General features: G+C 51.5%; 1 protein-coding gene across 4 annotated transcripts in view; it reads right to left on the bottom strand.

Moving 5' to 3' along the window:
* The window catches only part of MORN5 (MORN repeat containing 5), a 30,351-nt gene extending 5,680 nt beyond the window's left edge, over positions 1-24,671 (bottom strand). The window contains exons 1-5 of one of the 4 annotated variants that reach the window (XR_003964215.1): positions 24,583-24,671; positions 20,952-21,099; positions 19,238-19,349; positions 15,472-15,603; positions 314-1,276 (exon numbers count right to left, since the gene is read on the bottom strand). Coding sequence is in view for 3 of the 4 variants with exons in the window: in XM_030293718.1 (XP_030149578.1) it covers positions 15,472-15,603; positions 19,238-19,349; positions 20,952-21,099; positions 24,583-24,629 (439 nt within the window). In the remaining variant the exon portion in view is untranslated. Of the gene's footprint in view, positions 1-313; positions 1,277-15,471; positions 15,604-19,237; positions 19,350-20,951; positions 21,100-24,582 lie in introns of those variants that run through there. The other 3 variants (XM_030293718.1, XM_030293720.1, XM_030293719.1) reach the window with 3 other exon arrangements.
* Between the last annotated feature and the right edge of the window lie 61 nt (positions 24,672-24,732).

The following is a 24,732-nucleotide window of genomic DNA, read 5'->3' as shown; positions in this document are numbered from 1 at the left end:
AAGTTGGAGTTGCCTGGTGAACACAGCTTTCTCTCAGTGCCACCACACTCCAGACTTAAGGCCGCTCGTGAATGTGTGTGGCTGGGCCCAGCGCCCTCCTGGCTGTCGTCCACCCCTCCGGGCCCTGCCTGGATGTCACCTTCCCTGACCCTGGCTGAGGTTCATGGTCGCCCACGCCAGCCTGGGGCAGTTGTGACCCAGGTGGTCCTCAGAGCCCGGGGTGGGCCGGGCACTTTAAAAGTACTTAATAAATATATGGCGAACGAATGAATAAAGAAATGTAAAGTTGGGGACATAAAAGCGGTAGGCTTACCCTGCGGGATTTGGACAAAGGGGGAAGAATTTCTTCTCCACCCTCAGCAAACGGAGCTCCCGAGTGGGCAAAGCAGATATGCCAAAGTGCAAGGCCAAGGCTGCTGGTTCCTTTCTTGTCTTGAGGCCACAGATGGAGCAGCTCCACCGCACAGGAAGGATGGGTTGCCTGGGCTCATATCGGGGCACCAACCACACTGAGGAAGCTCAAAGCCCTGGCTGGCCTGGGGCCTGCCTCCCAGTGAGGGCGGGGAGGCACAGGCCCGCACAGTGCCACAGGCAGGGCCCGGGTCACTGAGGGTGTCATCAGTGCAATCCGTTGGTCAGCGCGGTGCAGGGAGAGAAGAGATCCTGAAGATGTCCCAACAGATGAGGGCAATAGGAGCCCCCAGATGGCTGGCGGGGAGGAGGCAGCATGGCCGTTAAGGGCCCGGGCACTGGAGCTTGGCTGCCACTAGCCCTGTGACCTCGGGCAGGTGGCCTCACACCTCTCTGGGTCTCATTTCCTTCTCTACAAAGTGCCTGCTGGAAGACTTCCTGTGAGGTTTACTTGGGCTCGTTCCTGCAAAGCGCTTAGCACGGTGCCTGGTACGCAGGAAATGCCAAAAACCAAAAGAAAGCCACGAGTTGTCTTTGCGAGGTGAGACTTCAGGGTGCACGTGACAGCACGGCATAGGCCAGAAGGAGTTGGGTCCACTGCTGAGCCCCGTCGCCAACTTGCTGGGTGACCTGGACGAGCCACTCTCCCTCTCTGAGCTGGGCTCCTTGTCTGTACAGGGGGTTTGATGAGACCTCCTGCAGAGCCAGGATGAAAGGCAGCAGGTTGGCACCCAGGGAGTAGGAGCCGTGATCACCATTTGATGGGCCTTCATTCCCTAACTGCATGCCTTCAAGAGAGTGTTCTTAAGTGACTCTCTCAGAACACCCTGGGATTTCTGGTTCCCAGCGGGGATGAAGGGAGGACCTGGGGGGAGAGGCGGAGGAGGTCTTTACACAAGGATCAGCATCATAAGGATCAAGAAGCACAGCTCAGCTAATGATTTTTGTTCAAAGTGAGGCGGGCAGGCTGAGGCAGGTGAGCCCAGGGAGGGCAAATGGGTGGATGCGGGCTATCGGGCGCCCACAAGCCGGATTCTGCTACCTCTTGGCGTGCCTTTGGGTTTAGCACACCTGCGGTCAGTGGCTATGCAGCTCCCTCCCGCTGGGAAAGGGAGGGGACCAAGATGAAACCAGGCACCTTAGCCTCAGGAGAGGGGAGGAGGCTCACACTGGCAGAGCACCTAGGAGGTGCCTGGTTCTGTGGGAAGAGGGTCATGTCTGTCCTCTCCACAGTGAGTGACACAGGGCGTCCCCATTGAAGACAAGAAACTGAGACTCAAGGGGGAAATAAATCGCCCCACTTCATCTGCCAGGGCAGAGGGGAAGGGTTCACTGTGCTGGTGCAAAAGCCACACTCGGGCTGTGTGTGCATGGCCACAAATGGCCATGTGCAAGCGTGAATAGGTGTGCGCTGGGAGTGTGCACGTGGCTGTGCCTGAGGTGCTCGGTGTCTGGCTGGGTGAGTGACAGCGTGTGACTACCTGAAGTCAGCGTGTGCTTGATCAGGTGCTAAGGGAGGGGGCACATCCATCCCTCGGTGACAGCCCAGTGCTCGTCCACAGTGTCGGGCTCTGTCATGAGGGTTACCCTCTTTTCCTGGGGTCATCACCCACTCTCACTTGGCCCCTGGGTGAACTGTGGTTCCAGGCGGGGGTGGGAGGTGCCTGGTAACCCTGGCGCCCCAGCCAGTGGGCAGTGCCACCCTCAAAGCTCGGCCCCACCCTCTGTGCAAATGCAGGGCTGTGAGAGCCGGTGGGGCAGGGCCAAGGCCCTGAGCAAAGCCAGGGCCCGCAGTGAGGGCGGCAACGCCCGCACCTCCTCCTCGGGACAACTCCTGACAAGAAAGAGGCTTTGAACTTTGCTTGGCAGGGCTGGTGGCCAGAGGCCAAGGCCATGGTATGGCCAATATTGACTAAGGGGTCATTGCCCAGGCAGAGCCCGCCAAGGGGCAGGAGGGGAGACCTTGGGGCCGCTCTTGGTTTTCTCTGGAAAAGAGCATATTCTGGGCTGGGTGGGTGGAGGGGTCAAGGGTGGGGGGTGGATTAAACCAGCCTGCTTCACCCCCTGGGGAACTAGAGACACAGGGCCCAGCACCCACAGCTTTTCAAGCCCTATTCAAATGTGAGAGGTTTGGAGAGAACAACTGACTCTAAAATAAAGAGAAGATGCAAAACTGAAATTAATGTTATGATTAATGCATTCAGGCTTAATTATTAAATTTAGAAATCAAAACAATTTTATTACACTTGAAATCAGTTTGTAGGCTTGCTGTCCTCATTTTGCAAGAATTCTCCAGTATGCACACGGCTCTCTAGAAGTCACAGCCAGGCTAATAGTCCAATAATTTGCCAAGCAAAGTTTTAAAAGTCCTTTCAAAGTTTTAACAGCAAAAAATACATATTCAATGTGGGGGTGTGGATACATTTTGTCTTAATATGTTCAAATGAGGGGGGTGAGGCCTCCAAAGTCAGGCTTAGGGCTGGATTAGGGCTGTGCCTGGGAGAGGGGAGTCCCAGGAGTACGGCCACCTGGAGTTAGGGAGCATTTCCACGTGCTAGCTACATGCTGAGTCCTGCACCTCGCGTGCCTGATCGCACGCAGTCCTTGTAAACATCTGCCGTAGGCACAGCTGGTGCTGTCTCAGGTAGGAGTTTTAGGTGCTCCATTCGGTCGCTGAAGGGAAAAGTGCCCTGAGCTATAACGACCCTTGGGAATCCCTTAGATAGGCCCCGTGCTGGGGAAGGACATCGCAGTAAGTAAGTAAGTAAGTAAGTAAGTAAGCATTAGTTAGCATTAGCATTCTGACACTGTTGGAAGAGAGAGTCCTAGTCCTTTCTGCTGTCGAGGCCCAAAAGCACAGACAGCTGGTTAAAAAATACATATCCCTGAATACTAGAATCATCCTGTGTGTGGCAAGGTGATCACACGGCGGCAGGAGGCACACGGGGCCACACGGGGCTGGGGATGTGGGGCAGATTCACGTCTCCCCACATCCCCAGTGAGCGAGTGGAGGCAGGGTGCCGAGCCACCACCACAGCTTGTATTTCCATTCCTCTTGCTGCCCCACTTCTGGCTTTCAAGCACCCGTAATCGAATTTGTGATTTGTGTTCATGACGCCCAGCCACCGTACACAGGCCGCTCAGGGAAACACTGTGCCAAGGCCAAGGTCACTCAGTTAGCCTGGGGCCCGTAGTCTTTGCTCTGACTCCTGCTCTCCAGCTGTGTGCAGGGGACAGGCCTGGCGGTTGGGACTTCTGTCCTCCAGCTGGCAGATGCTAAGGGCTGAATTAAGGCTTTGCCAGTGGGGGTAGCCAGCAGGGTGTCAAGGTTATCTGCAGGACTCAGTAGCAGACTACAGCTCAATCCTCACAGGAATCTTGCAAAGTCAGTGTTATCCCTGTTTGACGGGTGAGGATCTGGGGCTCAGAGAGGTGATGTCATCTGCCCAAGCTCCCTCAGCCACTGGGTGGGCACAGGGGCATACCCAAGTCTTATCACCAGACCTGCAGCCCTCGGCCACTACGCACTTCCCTGACAAGCGTCTGTAACTGCCATGCCTTTAGCCCTCACCGTCTGAAGGATGGCATTCAAGGCTCTCTCCACCCTGCACTGGGTCCCCGCGCCTTGAATGCCCAGCAAGGATGTATTCCTACATACCTGTCAAAGCCCAGTCTGTCCATCACCACTTGAGGGAGTCCTCCCTTGACTCCTCCTCTGTCGCCCAACGCAAGAGCCAGTCTCAGGTGCTCCGTCTGGAGCACCCGGTGTCCCTGCATCTCTGTGCTTTGTTCCTTCCCTTCCATCAGCAAAATCCATCTCCCATCCTTTAAGGCCTAGCCAAACACCCCCTTTTTCAGGACAGCATCTCAACTACACTTGGGGCACGCTGGTGCTCAGCTCCTCAGGCACACTGCTTCTGGCTCCTGGAAGCAGTGAAACAGGGGCGCTCCCAGTGTTTGGGAGAAAGAACCTCGTATGTGACGTTTCGAATTAAACATGAACATAAACCCCATAGGAATACAGAATTTTGCTGGACTTCTTTCCAGACACTTATTTTATGGTTTATGTGATTCTGATTTCTGAACTATATTTTGAGGGGTAGGAGGTCTGCTACAGTCTCTTGTACACTTAGGCTCCTTAAAGGCCCTGGGCTTCTGTCCAGACAGCACCCATCCAGATCTTGTGACTGTGCATGCCTCGGCTTCCTCCCCCGCCTCATGCTGGTTTGGAGGGGCAGACGCAGAGCCTGGCCCCCCAGAGAGACCCTGGTATCAGCAGAGGGTCGGTGAAGACCCGTGCCTGGGGGGGAATCGTAGAAGTGTTGGGCTCCAGGTGGATAAGAAATGATGAGGATGAGGAATGATGCCAAGGGCTGGACAGAGAGATCCTGGGACCTGCAGGCCTCCAGCCCAGTCTTGAAATCTACATCAAAAGCAGGTGGGAGGAGGCCAGAGGACAGTTAGCCTCTGAGATGCCAGCTCCTCCCTTTGGGCGTGGAGTTAGGAACGCCCCCCCCCCCCCCCGCCGCCCCCGTCAACACTCCCCCCCCCCACCAGGGTGTGAGTAATCACCCTGCAGTAATTTAAGCTCCTCATGGGCCAGGCACAGCTTTTGCTGTGTCCCCCGTGTCATCTCAGTAATGCTCACCACAACCCTGTAAGGAAGGTCCTATTCTCCCCAGACTTTTCAGAGGAGGAAACCAGTGTTCAGAGAAGAGACGAGCTCTAGATCACACAGATGGCAGAGCAGGGGTCTGACGGTCCAATTCTAAAGCCCTGCTTGGAAACCTGCATCCTTTTCCAGGAGGTCAAGCAGGATTTTCAGCCAACTGCCTCAAGTTCCAGAGCTTGGGCTGAGGAAGGTACACGAAGGTCCTGCCCCCTGGGCTCTGGCCTTGCTCTCACTTCTATTAAAGGAGACAAAACAAACCATTATGCTGGCCAACCCTGGGGATGACTCCAGCCACGGAAGGGGAAGCTGTGTCCTTTGGATGCCTCCAGGAGGTTGCCGTGGGGGTGGGGGACTTATTGTTACCAGAATCTGATGGGCACGAGGGCTGGAAGGGGAATTTCCAGGGCCCTTGGAATTGGGGTGGGGACAGAGGGGGCAATGGGCAATTCTCGCAGCTCAGGGAGAGGCAGTAATCCAGGCAGGCTGTTAGTCCTGGAGCGGAGACCTCCCCGGAGCTGACTCCGCCCTCTGTAGGCAAAATTCTGTGGGTGGGTTCACGTGTATGTCTCTGGGGAGTTCTATAGCTTTGACTGGCTCTCAGACGGGTTCAAGATTCAGAAAAGGCCACAGCCTATCCTAGTCCAGAGTATGGCCTCTGGTGTCAGAGAGGCCTGGGTTCAAATTCTGAGTCCTCCCTTTACTAGCTGCATCCGTCAGTGAGCCTCAGTTTCCCCAGCTGCCAAATAGAGGTGATGATATATTCCTCAAAGGATCAGGATGTGGCAAGTCCCTGGCCCAGGAGAGGCTTTCAATGCTCATCACTTCCCTTCCTCCCCTTTCTGCTTAAAGCAGATGCCCGAGTCTGCTGGCAGGGATGTGTGATCTGTGCAGGCATTTTATTTGGCAGTTACAAGTGTGATATTATCCCCCCACAAAGCTGTCATTATGGCGCTGCTAACAATACCACAGATAAGGCAGGGATGCCCCTGCGTGCCAGCCTCCAGGTGATTATAACATTTGGGCAAATTGCCTTTTGTGTCGCGGAGAGATGACGGCGGGAGGGCCTGTGCTGGAGACTCACTGGGCCATTTTGCCGAGACCACAGGAGAAGCATTGTGGACAGGCAGCCGCGGTCTGCTGTGGAAGGAGGCCTGGCTGCCGGTGGGAGCGGGGCCCCGGCAGGACACTACCACGCGTGGGCTGAGCAGGCCCCGCAGGTGACTTACCCTCCACAGGTCCTAGGTTTCTCACCTGTCAGGTGGGGAAGACAGTGGCCTCGAAATTAGTCTTGGTTTGTCCGTGGCCCTAAAGTCTTGCTCTTTGGCCGTTTTGGAGCAAAGAAGTGTGCTGAGACGATTTTAGGGTGAAAAGACAACTGCTGCCATGTCAAGAGGAAGGGTCCGGTTCGTTCTGCTTCTGTGCGTATTCTGTTATTTTTTTCGGGAGGGAGAGATATCGCTCCAATCTATGAGGACGGCAGACGGCTTGCTTACTTTCTTTCTGTTGGGGAGGGGTCTGGTGCTTTCTGCTGTCGTTCGTCTTGCTTCGTAGTGTCTTTCTTCGTCTTCTCTTTATTTCTCTCTTCTTCCTTCCTTCCTCCTTCCTCCTTCCTTCTTCCTTCCTTCATCCTTCCTTCCTTCCTTTCTTCCTAGGAAACGCCAGAACCCGCTCAGTTGCCATCTTTAGCTTTGAGTCAGCTAGACCTGGGGTCAAGTTCCAGGCCTGTATAACTTCAGGCAAAGCATTTCACCTCGCCTTCTCCATCCGCAAAGTGGGAGTCATGGAGACGACCATTTCACAGGGTTACCGTGTGGATTAGATGAAACAAAATAAAATAAATGGCGCGACATGCTCAAACCGGTGCCTGGAACATAGGAAGCATTCAGGAAATGCTGCTTGTTTTTATTGTCCTGCTTTTCCTCCAGAAATAAAATAAGGTACCTTCGTATCTCAGCGGATCCATTACTTGACTGCCATTTTAGTGACTGCACTGTGTACACTATAAGAATACACCTTGTGTTATTTACTCAGTTCCCTCCTCTTAGACATCTGGGACGCTTCCGATTTTCAACTGTTTAATAACGCCAGAGGAGGAGCACCTGGGTGGCTCAGTTGGTTAAGCGTCTGACTTCGGCTCAGGCCATGATCTCACAGTTTGTAGGTTTAAGCCCCACGTCGGACTCTGTGCTGACAGCTCAGAGCCTGCTTTGGATTCTTGCCTCCCCCTCTCTCTGCTCCTCCCTCATTCATGCTCCGTCTCTCTCTGTCTCTCAAAAATAAGTAAAAGTTAAAAAAAATAATGCCAGAGGAATGTTGGAAGACCAAGTGTTCGCTCTGCAACCCTTCTAAAGGTGGGTGGGAAGTAGATAAACAATGTTTGGGAGCTCTTCACCGATGCCTCTTTGGACAGATGACCTGGGAGCTGGCCTGGTAAAGTGGGGAGAAGAGGAAAACCTCTGGAGGCAGATGAGCCCGAATGTGAATCCTGGTTCCTTGCCATTTCCTGGGGGAAATTCTCTAGCCTCAGTTCCGAGCCTCCGTTTCCGCACTTGTCAAGCAGGGATCACGGCAACACTCCCCGCTCTCTTAGCTGGGTGTCTGGGGCACGGTAAATGCTCAGTCAATGTCACAGCTCACCGCATCACCATAGCGTGAGGGGGAAGCCAGCCGTCACCTCCCCAAGACTCCAGATCACACAGACCAGGTCTCTTTTTTGGACCCCAATTCATACTCCTCCCCCTGTTGTCCATTTAACTGAGCACACATTCAAATGAGGCTTGTGATCCTGATTTTGAATTCTGTCTGGAACCCACAGGTTCAAACGCAAAGGGGCCCTCTCTGCAAATAATCACTGGTATGTGATATTTTTAAGAAGCCAAGGCCATTGTTTCTGATTGAAGGAAAGTTGGTGCTATTTTGAAGAGCAGAACGATTAAGCGGTGGCGTTATCTCTTTAACCATTGGGAATTATACGCTGTTTGAAAGATTTGTGAGCTCTAGGACATTTGCCAGATGTGCTTGATTCGACATTTCAGACAACAAAGGGGATAATGTTGGCGGGAATCTTGACGGCATTTCTGATGATCAGGATATTCTTTGAGGATGGTACTGAGACCTTTCGGGGAAGAATTTCAGCTTTTACATAAACTAATTTGGGATGCTCACTCTCTGTCTTCCACAAAGCAAATTTAGTTCATTGTTAGTTGTATATGTTAAAATGGTTACGAGGGTTTTTTCCTTTGAATATTAATAATGTGCCTTTCATCTGAGACACTCGCATGGGGTGTCATTAATTGCGGGGAGGGAGTAAGGATTAGTGGTGCAGTTATTTTGCAAATGATTCCTACCAGTAACGTGGAGGCAAGCCACAGCCACACGAAGAGACACACGTACAAACCGCTAACGTGGCCCTGGCTTATCCTTCCTGAGCAGAATGACAGGGACGGGGAGGAGGGTAAGGGTTAATCTCCCAATTTCCCACCATATTAAGGGTAATTATCCCTAGTATCTTCGAATGCTTCCTTATTGGCCCACAGTGTGTAAAGGGCCCTTTATCAAATAACGTAGCATCTCACTTTGGGGACGGTGGTGTTTTTGTCTTAAGACTCTACAATGGACCTTTTTGTTCATTTAGGAACATTGCAGAGCTCCAGCGGGGGGCAGGGCCTGGGCTTCCTGCAGGAATAACTATGAATGAGCCATGGCTCCGTCAAGGAAGGGAGATGACCGTATAAAGAATAAACCAGGACACAAAGCCAAGAAGAACAGAATGTGGGCAAGAGTTGGGTTCGTCTCCAACTCTGTCACCGGCTGGCTGTCTGACGGGGGGACAATGTATCAACCTAAGACCAGGTGTCCTCATTGCAAACCGAGGCTCCTAAGAATAACCCACTTGGGATGGCAGGAAAGAGCAGAGGAGATAAGCAGGTACGGTGCTTAGCAAGGCGCTGGCAAGGGTCCCCTCCATTCCCTGAGCTGTGGATGTTCCGGGAGCGTCCCATGCCATTCTTCCGTGGCCTCCTGTCACGTGCCAACCACAGAGAGGTGTGGAGGAGCGTGGCAGGTGGAGAGGAGGGGGAAGGGCATCCTGGGCTGGGGGAGGACATGAGGTAAGAACACAGGTGTGTTTATCGGTGGAAGCAGCTCGTCTGGCTGAGCTGCAACATGGGGTGGAAGAGACAGGACGGTGAAAGATGAGCCGGGAGGCTCTAAAGGCCACAATCAAGGGCCTGCAGGGCCCACTGTTTCGGCAGTATTTCGTTTCCCAAGCAAAACCCCCAAGGAGGCAGACAGATGTGGCACATCCAGGCTCGTTTCTCCTGGCAGCCTCCTTGTCCCCCCAGCACCCAGAGAAACCTCAGCAAATCCCAGGGCCTCCCTCTCCTCCAGCCTGAGTCAGTAATCACCATGATACCAGTCACAACCACCAACCACAGGACACGAGCACTGGGCCAGGTGTCTTACACACTTAATCTCATTTTCCCTAACCTCTAGATTAAGTACTACTAGGAGGCCCATTTTACAGATGAGGAAACGGAGCCTCCAAAAGGAAACAAGGAATAAGCTAGCCAGTGGTGGATCCAGGACCAGAGGGCGGCCAGAGGTGTGGATTCCAGATCCTGGGCTTTTAACCACCACACCAGGCTCTCTCTCTCACCTCTCCCAGTTTCCCATGGGAGGCAAGTCCTAGCTCCGTCTCTATTTTGCTTCGTGTCTGCTGTATTGATTGGAAATACTGCCTGCATTGAGTTGCTACCTCTTATGGTTCTATGGTCCCAACAAAGGCAGCCTCAAAGTGCAGTAGGAAGACCACCGGACCTGCAGTGAGATGGGAGCGGGTTTGCATCCAGCCTCACCTCCAGAAGTCTGTCGTCTGCCATTCACTACTGGAGACCTAGTTCCCTAACGCCAGGCCACACGCGTTCCCAGCTCACTGGATGCGTGGGAGGTCCACCTGAGATGCAGTGCTCCTGAGCCCAAAAGCTTTAAGGTGGGCACCAGAAATGACTGACGCCACTGGGGCTCGGACAGCAGGGAGTGGTGGGGACCTGGGCGGTACATGCCCCAAGTAGGGACACAGGCCAGCCAAGCACAGACCATGCAGACCAGATTGGGCCAGAGGGTTGCTGCTTTGAGACCTTTGATGCGTAAGCTTTTAAGCTTTTCAAAGCTTAAGCAGCTTTGAAAACTTGGGAGGTGTGCAGAAATACAATGGATTGTTTTTACTATTCACAATAAGTTGTCTGTTACATGCCCGGGACTGAATATTGTATAATTTGTTGAAGAATATGAGGGGCTTGTAGGCAGGTCCTCTGCCTGCCCACCTGCTTTTCTTCCATAAACATTTAATCAGCTCCAAGTCTGGGGACCTGTGTGAGGTGCTGGGGGACCCGGTGATAAATCAGACATAGTCACCTGGTCCCTGCCCTCAAGAAGCTGCTGGTCTAGCGGGGGAGCTAGTCAAATAAATATGCTTCCGCGGTTATGGGCTAAGTGCTGTTAGCGAGGCTGGTGGGGCATGGAGGAGAGACACCTAACCCAACGGAGCATGAGACAGAGGGGACGGGAGGAGGTTGGTCAGGGAAGGCTGCTTAGGACAACGATCTATCAATGGTTGGTCCCAAACTTCACGAGGGTTGTGAAATCCACTCAGTGCCTAGCAACCAGGATTTTTAAAAATTAAATAGGGACACCTAGGTGGCTCAGTCGGTTAAGCGTCCGACTCTCGATTTCTGCTCAGGTCATGATCTCACGGTTCGTGACTTCGAGCCCCGCATCAGGCTCTGCACTGAGTGTGCGGAGCTTCCTTGGGAGTCTCTGTCTCCCTCTCTGCCCCTCTCCTGCCCTCTGTCTCTCTCAAAATAAATAAATAAACTTAAAAAATTAAAATAGAAAATATCCTAGTACATCATGTGTACAAAGAATACATACAAATGTGTGTGTGTTTGTGTGTACTGGGTTGTGATGTACGTTGCTGCTTACTGTGGGCCTGGGTCCAAAGGTTTGAGAGCCACAGTCTGAGAGAACTCTTGCCTGCTCAGATCCCCAAAGCCCGGCACACGGTGGACACTCAAAGGCTTTTTGGTGAGTGGAAGGATAGATTTAAATTCCCATCCGATTCCAGCGAGCAGATACATCCTCCCCAGGTAAGAAAGGCATTCTCAAAACCCAAGTCTAGCAAACCCGGGGTTGTCAGGCATGGTTCGTAGTTCAGCGGGCTAGGGCTTTCCCATCAAGTCTGGGGGGTGAAGCCAGTGCGAGGCAGGGAAGGAGCCGGGGCCTTCCAGAGAGGCCCGAGGGTGAACCAAAGGCGACCCTCCTGCTGGTGCCCTAGCCTGTGACCTCCTATAAAAAGAGCGTCCCCGGCCCTGACCCAGCCAAGGTGGCATGTACTTCGTAATAGCAGTGGCTCGGGCCACTCTGTTTATTCTGGGATGGCCTCAGGCACCACCTTAGGCCCGCACGGCCGGCAGCCCTGTACCTTCAGGAGGCCAACAGGAAGCACTGTTTATGGGGGCAGACCAGAATGCAGGGGAGAAAGGGCCCCGGAGAAAACAGGAGATGGACAGAAGTCCGGATCAGTCCCTGGCAGGGTGAGGTGAGTCAAAGGTAATGACTAGGTGGCCATACACAGAGACTCCTTTTAGTGGTTTTCAGGACGCTCCAAGCTCGATCTGTCCTATAATATCAGGACCAAAATACCCCTTGGCTACCTTTCTCCTCCATCGCAGACTCTTAAGGTTGGAAGGACCCTAGGAATTATCCAGCCTGACCCCCTCATTTTACAGATGAAGAGCCAGGGGCCCAGAGAGGGAAGGCACTGGCCCAGGGTCAGCCAGCAGGCAGCCCGAGAGCTGGGCCCAGACTCGGAACCTGGGCCTCTGGCACAGAGCACTGGGGCCCGAAACCCTTCAGGTGCTCCTCTCTCGCCATCTCGCCATCTTTCCGATCTAGTTTTACCCCCTTTGGCCCCTTCCCTATATGCAATCAGAGAAATCTCTCCAAATGATGAATCAGTTACTACACTACCCTCCCTTGTTCCCCCTACTGCTCTTCCCCTTCCCACCCCTGGGGCTTCCTCTCTTACATTTCTTCCCTCGACATACTGTTGTCCCATGCTCCCAAACCACTTGTAGCCCCTAAATAGGCAACGATCTCCCACATCTTATCCTTAGCGCGTGCTGTTCCCTCTGCCTCTAACACTCTTCCCAACTCTGCTGCACGTGTCTGCTCTTGTTTAGGCTTCCCGTTAGATCTTGCTCTTTCCGGGAAACCTTGCTGGCCCACTGACCCTGACCTCCAGGGTTAAGTATCTCTACTAGGTTCTCTTGTGGCAACCCTGATTTACTGTCGGTTTCTCCTGCTCCCTGAGAGAAGACTCTATGATGCTGCCTAACCCAGAGTCAGAGCCACGGCAACTAACCACTAAGTGTTTGTGGACCAGTCATCGGTGTCCATCCTTCTCCAAAACTCCTAAGAATGGCCTTCCCTTCTCATGATGAATTTTTAAAGGCTATTGTTTTTTTCAGAGCAGTTTTAGATGCGCAACAAAATTGAGAGGAAGGCACAGAAATTTCGTGTATACCCCCTGCCCCCACATATGCGTGGCCTTCCCATTGTCGGCATTCTCCACTAGAGCGGGTGCCTCTGGGGATGCTACACCGACACCTCATAGTCCAAAGTTTACATTCGGGTTCACTCTGGTGCGTACGTTCAACGGGGCCGGAAAAACGTATAACAACATGGAGCCATCCCTGTCGTGTCATACAGAGTAACTTCATTGCCCTAAAAATCCTCAGTGCTCTATCTGTTTGTGCCATGATGCATTTTCAATTTTATTACCAAGCATGGCTTGGTAGGATTCTGGGAACCACAATTTCTGATTCCCTAGTCATGCCATGCCTTTTTTTTTATGCCTCTGTGTCTTTGCATATGCTGTTCCCTCTACATGGAATGCTCTTCCCCAACATCCTTGCTAACAAAATCCCTGCTCATTCTTTAAGACCTATCACTTATGATACCTTTTTCCTGACTGACACCCTGTATCCCAGCCAGGTGGTCAGTCCCCCTCACCCCTGCTCAATGGCCCTTCATCCCCAGGACTTGCCCCAGAGGGAGGGGGGAGGAACTCCCCCCTTAGGAAGAAAGGCGAGAGCATCTTTGCATTTGTATGAAGGCTCCTCGCAACGAGTCACACAGAAGGGCACAAACGTGTTCCGTCTGTAGGACAGAAGAGTAAGTATGGACGCCAAACACAACCAAAGGGCGGCGGGACTGTGCCAGTGACCGAGCTGTTGACTCTCAGCTCCAAACCTACCATTCTATTCTCACTTTGCAGTCGGGACCGAGCTGTGGGACACATCTCTGCTCTGCCGGCTGGCCCCCAGTTAGATGCTGCCAGGCACGTGGAGGCAGAGGGGAACACGCTCTTTTCTGTGTTGCTGGTTGCTCGTGTCAGTGTCAATGTCAGCAATGCGGCCCAACTCACTTCCAGTTTACAGTTCTCCCCGGGATCCTACCATCCGCTTTATGGCTCTCTCTCCAGAAGCCCCGCTGGGCAGCGGCCCCTCCCCGCAGGTCTGGGTTGCTGCTTCTGGGGGGCCCTCTCTTGACCCTCTAGGTTCTAATAGCCCAGTCTCCGGCTCCTCCCCCAGTTCTTGAGGTAGTAGTCGCTCCCTGCAGTTATTTATTTATTCTGTCACCTCGATGCTTTTTCAGTACTCCAATATCTATTTAACTAATTTCCTGATACGAAGTTCACTCTGTCCTCCTGTCTGGACCCTGCCTGATACAGAGACAGAGTTCCTGCTCACATGGATCTTACAGTCTAGTGGAACAGACAGACATTCAAGCAATTAATCACACAAATGAGGCTTTAATTACAGTTGAAATAAGTGCTGGGAAGGAAAAGTACAAAGTGTATTAGCATATTAATGGCCCTGAGAAGCCCTTCAATAAATGAAATTGTTGAGCATTGTTTCACTCAGTATCTCTTTAGCTTACTCAATCAAGAAACTTCATAGAGAGCCTATTAACATCCAGGAGAATGAGTATTCTACAGAATCTACCCTGTCAATGGCAAATGGGAAGGCATTAAACCAAACTGTCAGGAGACGTGGAATGTGAACATTTGCCACGCTCCCCGCAGTAGCCCCCGGTGGGGTAGCGCTATTTCCGCTCCAGGATTCAGCCAGAAGACCAGCTGACCATTCCCTTTGCTCTTACTTCAGCACCACAAGGCAACTTTCTGATGACCACCGACTCCCTGAGTAAATGCCCCTGTAGGGAGAGGAGGCTCTCATCAGCCAGCCCAGGCCTCCTGGTCTCCCTGGAAGTTTCGTTCTGATTTTAGAGCAGGGTTTCTTGACCCGGGTCTTAAGAAGTACTCCTTAAGACTATATGCAAAATGTGCGCGCGCGCGCGCGTGTGTGTGTGTGTGTGCATATGCATGTTTATGTGTGTGCACACACATTTTCCTAGGAAGAGGGTCCATTGTTCTTGTTATTCCTAGTGGGACTGTGTCTCTGGGAAAGTGAAAGGTTCCGAATCACCATGTTAAAGGAAAGTGTCCTTACTTGTACACTGGCCTCCTCTGAGTTTGGGCACCATAAGCCTGATCAGCTTGTGTCCGCTCACCAGCTGAGGTCCTGGATCCTCCAAGGTACTCCCATGGCTGAGGGCGCCAGCCAGCATTCTGGTACCACATGGTATCATTCACCTTCTCGACATTTACCTGTGCTATTTCCTCTCTGGAAAACCTCTCCCCATGCCCTGTGGCCAACTCCCAGTTACTCGTTAGGTCTCATTTTAGCTGTCACTTCCTTCTCGAAACCCTCTGAATTTCCAATTCTGGACGAGGTATCCCTTCTCGGTGCTCCCACAGCATCCCTCCCACCTCCCTGGGACTCCCCGCCTTCACCTCTCCCCCTGCCCCAATCTGGGGCCACGTTTTCCCCTTTTACTGGGCTTATTCCATGATGCGATCAACCCTTTCTGGTGCTTGTCTGCTACCTGTCAAAACATAAGCTCCATGAGGAAGGGGGTTGGTGTCCAGCTTTGGTGCCTGTAGTGTCTAGCGTTCAGTAAGTGCTCATTAAATACGAGTCAAAGGGAAGCACGCAAAAATATGTACTTTAATCCTTTTCGTGCTATACTTCTCTGCAGTCACAGTTAACCACAAGTGTCCTTTGCCTCATTCTATGACTGTATCGTACAGACTTGTCAGCCGTGAGAACTCCCAATTGTGAAACAGATAATTATTTTTGGCTTTTATCAGCAAAAGTTTCTTTCTCACCAAATGCACACAGGTGTGCGCACACATATGCACAAACCTATGGGTAAATGAGAGGAGAGAAAACATGTGCCACAGGGTGTCAGAATGAACATACCTGCATTTCTCAAAAAGCGGTTCCTATAGTCTTTGATTATCCTTGTGACCGGGTCATAGAAGCCATCTCCACAATCGTAACAGCCTTCCGGGATTTTTCTAGGCGGGTCCATATTGGTGACTTGAGAGATCCCTTGAAAAGATACAGTGGATAATCAGCTCACTACCAAGGCCAAATCTAAACCTGGTCTCCCTAACGTCCACTTTTGGCTGGTTGCTCAGGTGAGTATCTGCTACCGCCCTGGGGCTGAACACTCCCGACTCAGAGCAGCAGGAGCAGTGCCCGAGAGCAGCTTCCTGAAAACGGCTCTGTGAGCAGGGTCTTGGGGACTAGACCCGCAACTTCTTTCCTTGACCCCATCCTCCATTTCTAGGGACACCAGGCCAAAGGGCATAGGTTGTGGAGGCAGAGAGACCGTGAGGGTGCATCACAGTCAGCCATGTGGACAGAAAGGCATGTCTGGCAGAAGGATGGCCTCCTCAGGAAACCGTGTGGAGCAGGGCGTATGTAAGGAGAACCGTAGGAAGAAATGCGTCGGGTGGGCAAGGATCCAGGAATGGAGAATTTTGACTCTTACCAAAATGACCACAACAGCTGCCATTTAGTGAGTGACTACCTTGTGCCTGGGAATTCATTAACTCCTGCCAGTGTCATTTAATTCTCACGGCATCCAGTGGCCCCATTTCAGATAAAGAAACTGAGTCTCAAAGAGGTCAAGTAACTTGCCCAAGACTCTCCAGCTAGGAAGCAGCTAGACACCCGGCCGTGAAACCTACAGGTTAATCCGCTGATGTCCCGGGCACCGCTGACAGGACCAGGGGCGTCCAAACCACCGGGAGCTCAAGAGGAGCTGGTGCACCTTGTAGGTCACACTGCCCTGCGTGTTGTGTATCTCGGAAGGCTGAGGCCCGAGTAATGGGTGCAAGGTTGGAATAAATAACTTCTAGGGATCTTTCTAATGTGTGTTTCCTGTAATTCCCTGTCCTCTGGACCGAGGGCTGGATGCCCACCGAGCAGAGCACCATGTTCACGGCTCGTGGCAGGGGGTGGGGGTGGGGGGGTAGGTTCAGTCCTGCGCACAGCTGCTCCTATGTTGGTTAATGATAACCCCTCTGTGTATTATTGGCTAACGGTTACGGAGCACTTATTCCGTGCCGAAAACTCTCCAGCCATTCTCTCCCCGGAGCCTCATGCCAGTGCCGTCTCACAGATACTCAGCGAGGAGGAGGGGCAGCCTTAAGCTTCCCCCACACCCCCCACCCCGCCCTTGAGGCTAAGAGGCGGCTGTCGCAGAGCTCTGCCAAGTTCCCAGTGACGTGGGCAGGCAGTGGGTACTTAGGCTAAAGCTGCTGTGTTGGGAATTGCTGGAGGAGAAGGAAGGATGCCAGGAAGGTCACCGCACTGCCTACGAGCCCCACCTCTGACAAAACCAGCTGAGTGTCTCCATGTGACAGCTGAGTGTCTGTGGCCAGGGGCTCTCTCTCTGCCTACAGGCTTCAGTCAGGGTGATGAGCCCGTGACAAAGTCCAGGCCCTGTCATAACTAGCCCAGGAGGAGCCGTTTACGAGGTTCTTAAGTGGCATCCAGCCTGGCAGCTCCTGGTAGGAAGAGACTGTGCCCTCTGCTCTCAGGCCCCCGGCGGTCCAGCCAGTGTCTGACCCAGAGTAGGTACTCAGGAAATTCAATGTCATTGCCTTAATTCCCACTCCCCCATCTCTCCCTGCTGTGAAGTCAGTATTATCCTCCCTGTGTAACTCTTTTCTGATGCCTACTGTATGCTCAGCAACGTGCCAGGCACTGGGGACACATCAGTGAATAAGACTGATCCCCCGCCCTCGTAGAGCTCAGTCGACTTGGGAAGAGAGACTCTGCGCACTCATGTTAGAGCTCTGGGCACAGCCACGGCTGCTCTGCAGTATGCCACAGGGAGACCCTGCCTCGTCTGGGAATTCAGGGAAGGAACCCCAGGCTAAGGGGCATTAGGCTGAAACCTGAAGGATGGGAAGGAGTTCTCGGGGTGAAGTGAGGGGTTAGAGCTTCCCAGCAGAGGGAACAGTAGGAAAGATCATGGTCTTTTCAAGGAATAGAGGTATAGCCAGTATGGCGAAGGAGGAGAGACTATCCAAGAAAGAAAGGTAGTGTGGGATGAGGTTGGGGACAGCAGCAGGAGCGAGAGGATGCAGGTCATTTTAAGAATTTGGAACCTTATCTCGAGGGTAGTGAGGAGGCACTGAAGAGTATGTGGTGGGGGTGGGGGCGGGGGAGTGTCAATCCCAGTCATGTTCCTCAAAGATGAGGGTAGAGTGACTGCAGAGTGTAGAATGGCCCAGAGTGAGTCAAACCTAGATCTCGGGTAAGGGATTATGTGATGAACACATGAATGAATATATTTAAGAGGTAGAATCCACAGGACCAGGTAGTTGCTTGTACATGGGGAAAGAAGGCAGGACTCAGCCCATCTAGGTGGGCTGGAGCGACAGTCTCTGAGGGAGCAATTATGGGGGGAGACGGGGCTGGTGGGGAAGGTAACGAGTTCAGTGTAGACAAAGTGAGGGATGACAAACACAGGTGTTGGGGAAGTTGGCTGCAGGAACCCAGGGCTCAGGGATTTTGATTTCCATTGGAAGCTGATGGTATAAATGAAGGCTTAGAAGCGAATCAGCTTGTTTAGGGATAGGGTACAGAAGGATAACAGAATAGGGCTTAAGGACGGAGAGCCCTGGGAACCCCCAAATTAATAACTGGGGTGGGGGGAGGAGGAGCTGACAAAGGAGACAAAGGGAGAGAAGGCTCACCTGATCAACTAACTGATTCAAGGTGACATAGCCACGGTTTGAGCCGGGTTTGATTCCACCCTGGGTGCTTTCTGGAGGTTTCTGCCCTCATGGAGGCTGACTTGCCCAGGCTCATCCAGCTATTGACAGGGAATTTAGGACTCAAACCCAGACCTTCCAGCCCCAGGCTCAGTCAACTACACCCCATCATCTCCTAAGTTAGGATTTATTCTTATAATTTGAAAAGTCACTGTCCCACGTGTCATTCTGGATGCATTGTCTCAGCCGTGTAAGAAACTATGCTCTTGAGGTGCAGCGGACCTCGCACAAGCCCCTGAGACACAGAGGAGCCCCTTAAGTGGCTGCTCTCTGAGTCCAGAGTCTAGGCCCAAACGTAACCCTCCGTGATGGAGCACGGTTTCTGATGATACAGGGAACGCAGAGAGGAAGACTTGGGCCCCCTGGGAACTCCGCTCCTGGGAAGCATGTCTGGACCCCTGGGCCTCGGCTTCCTCCAATACAACATGGGACCAGACCGGCAGGCATGGCAGGGTCATCTGGAGATTCTGGAGAGCCCCAGCTAGCACTTGATACACGGAGCTCGTGCTCCTTTGGTGCTGCTCGATTTCTGTGCTACAGCTGGTTCTAGGAATAATGTGGCTGAGATGGACCGTGCGCCCACCGTGAGCAAGACGTTGCTATAAACCCTATACATGCCTTATCTTACTTTCAACACACTTGTGGGGTGCATGATGCTATCGTCCCATTTTGCAGGAGAGAAACTGAGGCACAGAGCTGTGAACGCCCTGCCTGTGGTCCCCAGCTGGTACGGTGGAGATGTGAGGACTGGTCTTTCTGGCTCTACAACCTGGCTCTTTTGTGTCCTGCGGCCTCTGCTCAATGCCTCCTCTCTTTTGGGTTCCTTCAATAGGCCACGGCCCTTCGTTCCCCTCTCGGTCTGGGTGTGAAGAAAAGGGCGGGTGCCCAGGTACCTGCAGGCTTCAAGCCATAGCAGATCTCAGTGTAAAACCTCCGGTCATAGCCGTCGCAGTAATGCCAGTGCTCGGCATCGTACTGCAGCCCGTCCGAGAAGGTGTACGTGCCCTGGAAGACAAGGAGCATGCGCGCAGGCATGAGGCTGCCCTTCTGCCAAGAAGGACGGATGTCAAGGGGAGAGGTGGCTTTCTTATTGCCGCAGAAGAGAAGTGATAACTATCACAGCCATTATGGCTGTGATGATTAGAAGGAATGGCTACAGTGCTGGGCTCTCTGTGACTGGCACTCAAAATGTGGCAACTCACTGTGCAATGCGGGGCAGATGACCGAGCCCTTGGTTTCCTCGTTTGCAAAACCGCATGATAAGAATATATATGTCATAGGGTCGATTCAATGAGATAGTACTGGCAAAGCATCTAGCACAGTGCCTGGCATAGAGTGAGCATTCAGTCGTAGCTGAAAAGGTCATGGCCATCAGTCATAGCCCTTTGTCCAAACATGTGTGTTCTGCTTTTGCTGCCTTAGCGCTGAAGGAATCCCCAGGATGTAGAGGTCGCATTGGCCTGGGCATCAGGAAACATAGGTGGAAATTCCGATACTATTAATTCACTGTGTGACCTTGGATAAGTCATATCCCCTTCCTGGGGCTTAGAGTCTCCAAGCTGTAAAACGAGGAATGTTTCTTAACCTTCTTAAGGTGGCTATTAGTAAAACCAATGACAGCAATAGACCTTTCCTCAGAGAAAACTGTTCTCCCATATAAATCAGGACATTGCACTGGCTCCCTGAACTGTATTCATGGCCCACAAATACTAGGTGGGATTAGATGGGTCAGATGTTTGTCATGATACCAGTAGCGGTGACAGCAGCAGTTCTATGACCTAACACTGAGTGCCAGCTCTATGCCAGGTACTGAGCAAAGGGCTTACAGATATCACCTCATTTGCATTCACAACCACCCTAGGAAGTGGCTAGTAGTATTCTGGCAGGCTAATAACGATTCCCCAAGGATACCCACACATAAATGCTGGAACCTGTAAAAATGTTAACCCTATGTGGCAAATGGTACTTTGCAGGTGTGATTAAGTTAAGGATCTTGAAATGGGGAGATTTTCCTGGATTATCTGGGTGGGCCCAGTATAATTGTGAAGGTCTTTGTAAGAGGGAAGCGAGGGGGCCAGAGAGATAGAAGATGAAATGATGGAAAACGCAGAGAGAAGGAGAGGTGATGATGGAGGCGGAAGTCAGAGTGATGCAGGAAGGCAGGAAGCTTCTAGAAGATGGAAAAGGTAAGGAAATGGATTCTCCCGTTCAGCCTCTGGGAGGAATGCAGCATTGCTGACCTATTTTAGACTTCTGACTTCCAGAACTGTAAGGTAATACATCTCTGTTGTTTTAAGGCACTGGGTTTGTAGTAATTTGTTACAGTAGCAATATGATGTACAACTATTGTCCCCAGTTTATAGGGGAAGTCGTGGGCCCAAGGTCACACAGTTAGTGGCACAACAGGATTCAAACTCATCATGGCCTCTCCAGGGGCCCTTCTGGATCCAGAGGAGAGGATTCCAGAACCCTGGGAGATCAGTAGGAAGGGAGAAGAGGGAATGGAAGGAGGTGGGCACTGGATGGAGAGGTCAGGGTGCTCCATAGTGGGGGATTTTCCTGTCCAAGGCTTTGCTCTCTGCAACCTCCCCTCCTCAGGCTGATCACCTTCACGGCCAGTCCCTTTTCCCAAATGGCATCATAGCGGCTCCCGTTGGAGAAGTACAGGGTTCCTTGGCCATGAAACATGCCGTCCTTCATTTCCCCAACATACTTTGTTTCGGTAGGGAGGAGGTATTCGGCTTCGCCCTCCATCCTGCAAGGACAAAGGGAAATGATTGAACCGTGCATGGCGGCTGGAGGATCAGAGCTGACAGGCACAGGCGAGCAAGTGGGAACCTCATCCTCAGGGTCCTCTGATGTTACCGTCCCAGTAATATTTTGTTCAAAACCAAACTTTTTCTTCGGTTCCCTCAAAAATTAAAAAATGAGAGGGTCTGTGTTGTTGAAGGTGGGGGCGGGTGCAGTTTTGGCGGTCTTCCACCTTACCTACAGGCTGTCCTGGAGTTCACACTTCCTCCGACACACCCGTTGGTAGGCCCAGAGAGGGGAGGGATGTGCCCAAAGCCACACAGCACTGTGAAGCAGAGACTAGGGCCAGGTTTCCTGGCAGCTCGTTCTGGGTCTTCCCTGTCCCCCATGATCAGCCTACCCCTGCCCTCTATACCACTTGTAGAGAATTTGGAAAAGGATGAAACTTAGGAGACATAGGCTTGAATCTTATCTCACCATTTCCTGGCTGTATCATCTTGGAGACTTCCCTAAACCTTTTTGTTTTCCTTCCTTCCTTCCTTCCCTTTTTTCCAACAGATATTTCCAGAGCATCCACTATCTATCAACACCTACCATACGTGGTGAGTCTGGTCTGCAGGGTACAACCTGGTCACAACAATGATCAAGGCATACGAAGTAACCCCCCGCCCCTCGAGGGGGCTCACAGTCTAGTAGGGGACACAATGAAGTAAATACATAATGTGTGGTAATTGCCATGTGGGGGAAAGACAGACACTTAACAGGAGCACAGGGCAGGGATGCCCAGCTTGACCAGCTGACCACTCATTTCATGTGTGAAAGTGACTGAGATTAATGCCCAAGATCAACTCAGATAATGTATAATGATTTTCCTAGTGAAGGGTCTTCCATCCAGCGAGTGCTGAAGAAAGACACTTTCCTTCACTTCTTTGTTCCTGTATTCCTTCTCTATTCCTCCCTGCTAGCTGGAAGTCACCTCTTCTAACTCTGAACTTCTTTAGGCTTTTGTGTGTACTTCCGTTGGATGCTCAGCACTTTCTGCCTTGCATTGTAATTGTATTCCTTGTATCCCCTATTTCACTGAAGCTTCTTAATGAAGACCTTGGTATCCTTAGTTCTTGGAATCATGATTCTGTTCACACAGGTGCTCTGCAAACATCTGCTGCGTAAGGAATGGAAACAGAAGGGTGCAGTGACTGAGCAGATGACAGAAGGCAGAAGATGCCACTGTGCTTGAAGCACAGTTCCTGAGCCACGCAGACCTGGGGTCACCAGGCCCGATCCAGGCCTGGCTCCACCTCTGAGCCTGTGTGACCTTGGGCAAGCCCCTTCACCTCTCTGATGAGCCTGAGTTTCTCCTCTGCAAAATGGGGATAATGACAATACTCCTCCCCAAAGTTGAGATAATTGGATGAAATAATAGCTATGAAACAACGGCAGAATGCCCAATATAGAGTAAGAACTCAAAAATGATTTTGCTTTTATTCTACTGCGAGATGTGAGAGGAGAGAGAATGCTTTTTCTCCTTTATCTCTTTGCTTGAAATCACATCTACCATTTCCGTTTCCATCAAAACCCTTCTCTGAGATTAGAACCCTGCTCCCTTTTTTTAAACGGCAAACTGGACATTCATTGTTAGACCTTCTATAGGCATCTCCAGCTCCCCCCAAATGAAACTCATACTCTCCTCCTCCAGAGCAGCCCCTTCTCAGAGTTCTCAATTTCCACGAATGGTACCAGAATCCTCCAGGTTCAAAGCCTAGAGCCAGGCACTGAGTTGGGACTGGAGGCAGTCACTGAGCGGGACTGGGAGCCAATCAGTTGCCAAGTCCTGACAATGTAAATTCCCGAACTTATACATCTCTCTCTTTCCTGCAGCCCCACTGCCTCTGCTTTGGTTCAGGGTCCTGCTACCTCTTCCTGGGACAACTATGGGCTCTGACTTGATCTCTCTATTTCCACTCTGCCTCCCTCCCTCATTCTTTCCCTTCTCTTCCTCTCTTTCTTTCCCTCCCATTTTTCTTTTATTCATTCAAGGCAAAAAGCCTTCATTATAAATTCAAATTAAGTTAAAAAGAACAAACAGGGGTGCCTGGGTGGCTTAGTCAGTTAAATGACCCACCGACTTTGGCTCAGGTCATTACACTGTGGTTCATGAGTTTGAGCCCCATGTCGGGCTCTGTGCTGACAGCTCAGAGCCTGGAGCCTGCTTCGGATTCTGTGTCTTCCCCCCTCTCTGCCCCTGCTCACACTTCATCTCTCTCCCCCCCCTCTCAAAAATAAATAAACATTACATTTATTTTTTTTTAAAAAGAAGAGATAAAGACCTCAATCCATAGTGAGGACATGATTACCATATCACAAGTTTCTTTCTTTCTTCCTTCCTTCCTTCCTTCCTTCCTTCCTTCCTTCCTTCCTTCCTTCCTTTCCTTCTTCCTTTCTTTCCTTTTCCTTCCTTTTTTTCTTTCTTTTCTTACTTTCATTCTTTTATGAATTCTTTCAGCCAACATTTACTAAGTGACATATGCATTATGAGGAGAGATACAGTGCAAAGTAAATTAGATTTCCTAATGCCCAGCCCTACAAAGGATCTATCCATCAGTGGCTCCTCCCACTCACAGAACTGTGCACAGTACTCAGATCTCTGTATGCCAGAGCACAGACCCACCCTTCCAGCTCTGGCCCCCACTCTCTTTACACTCCGGCCCAACTGAACTGCCTGCTCTTCCCCCTATAAGTCCTCTGAACTACTGCTCATGCTGCTTCCTCTGCCCGGAAACATTCTTCACCTTGCATCTCTACCCACCTAAATCCTACCCAATCCTCAGGGCCCATCTTCAATATTTCCTCCTCCAGAAAGCCTTCAAGGACAGCCCCAACTGGCCGTGTCCTCTGTAGAAGCCCAGCAGCAGGGCTCCATAGAAAGCTCATGAGCTTTGGAGTCAAACCTGGGTTTTGATCTCTGACCTGCCAAATGCCAATGAGGTGACTCTGAGCAAGTTACATAATTACTCCAAGCCTCACCTTTTCCATCTGTAAAATGAGGATTGTATCTATCTCATAGGGTTGCTGTGGGGAGGAGAGGATTCAGGCAAAGCCCCTATCTGAAATTATCTTCCCATTTCTCTGTTTATTGGCCATACACCAACTGGACTGTAAACTCTATGAGAGCAAGGATCTTGACATTTTTTAGTATTTTTTATCCCCAAATCTAAAACTGCAGATAGCAAACACACACGTATATATGGAATGAATGTATCTCAGCTATGCTGCTTATTATGTGTGTCCTTGAGCAAGTCACTTTACTTCACTGGGTCTCATTTTTCTTAACTGTAAAATGGAAATAAACAATCATATCTGAAAGCGTTGTCCCGAAGGATAAAAGGAATGAAGTTTGTGAAAGTACTTGGTACAAAGTGCTTTGCAAAGGCAGCCGTCCTTAACCAGTCACAGATTTAAGACATAGTGAGTCAGATGAGGCCCTTACCTCCCGTCTACATATTCCCCAATATATTGGCTCCCCGTGTACTCCATGACACCAGCCTCTAGCTTCCAGCGGTTGGGATCCTGGAGTCTCAGTGCGTCCCGCCTCACTATGACAACCAAGATGGGCGGGGCCGGCTCGGAGCCTCGCCCA

This window comes from Lynx canadensis, chromosome D4 (assembly GCF_007474595.2).
Source record: "Lynx canadensis isolate LIC74 chromosome D4, mLynCan4.pri.v2, whole genome shotgun sequence".
Lineage (NCBI taxonomy): Eukaryota > Metazoa > Chordata > Mammalia > Carnivora > Felidae > Lynx > Lynx canadensis.
Note: the sequence above shows the minus strand (reverse complement) of the source record. Positions and strands in the feature narration are given on the sequence as shown.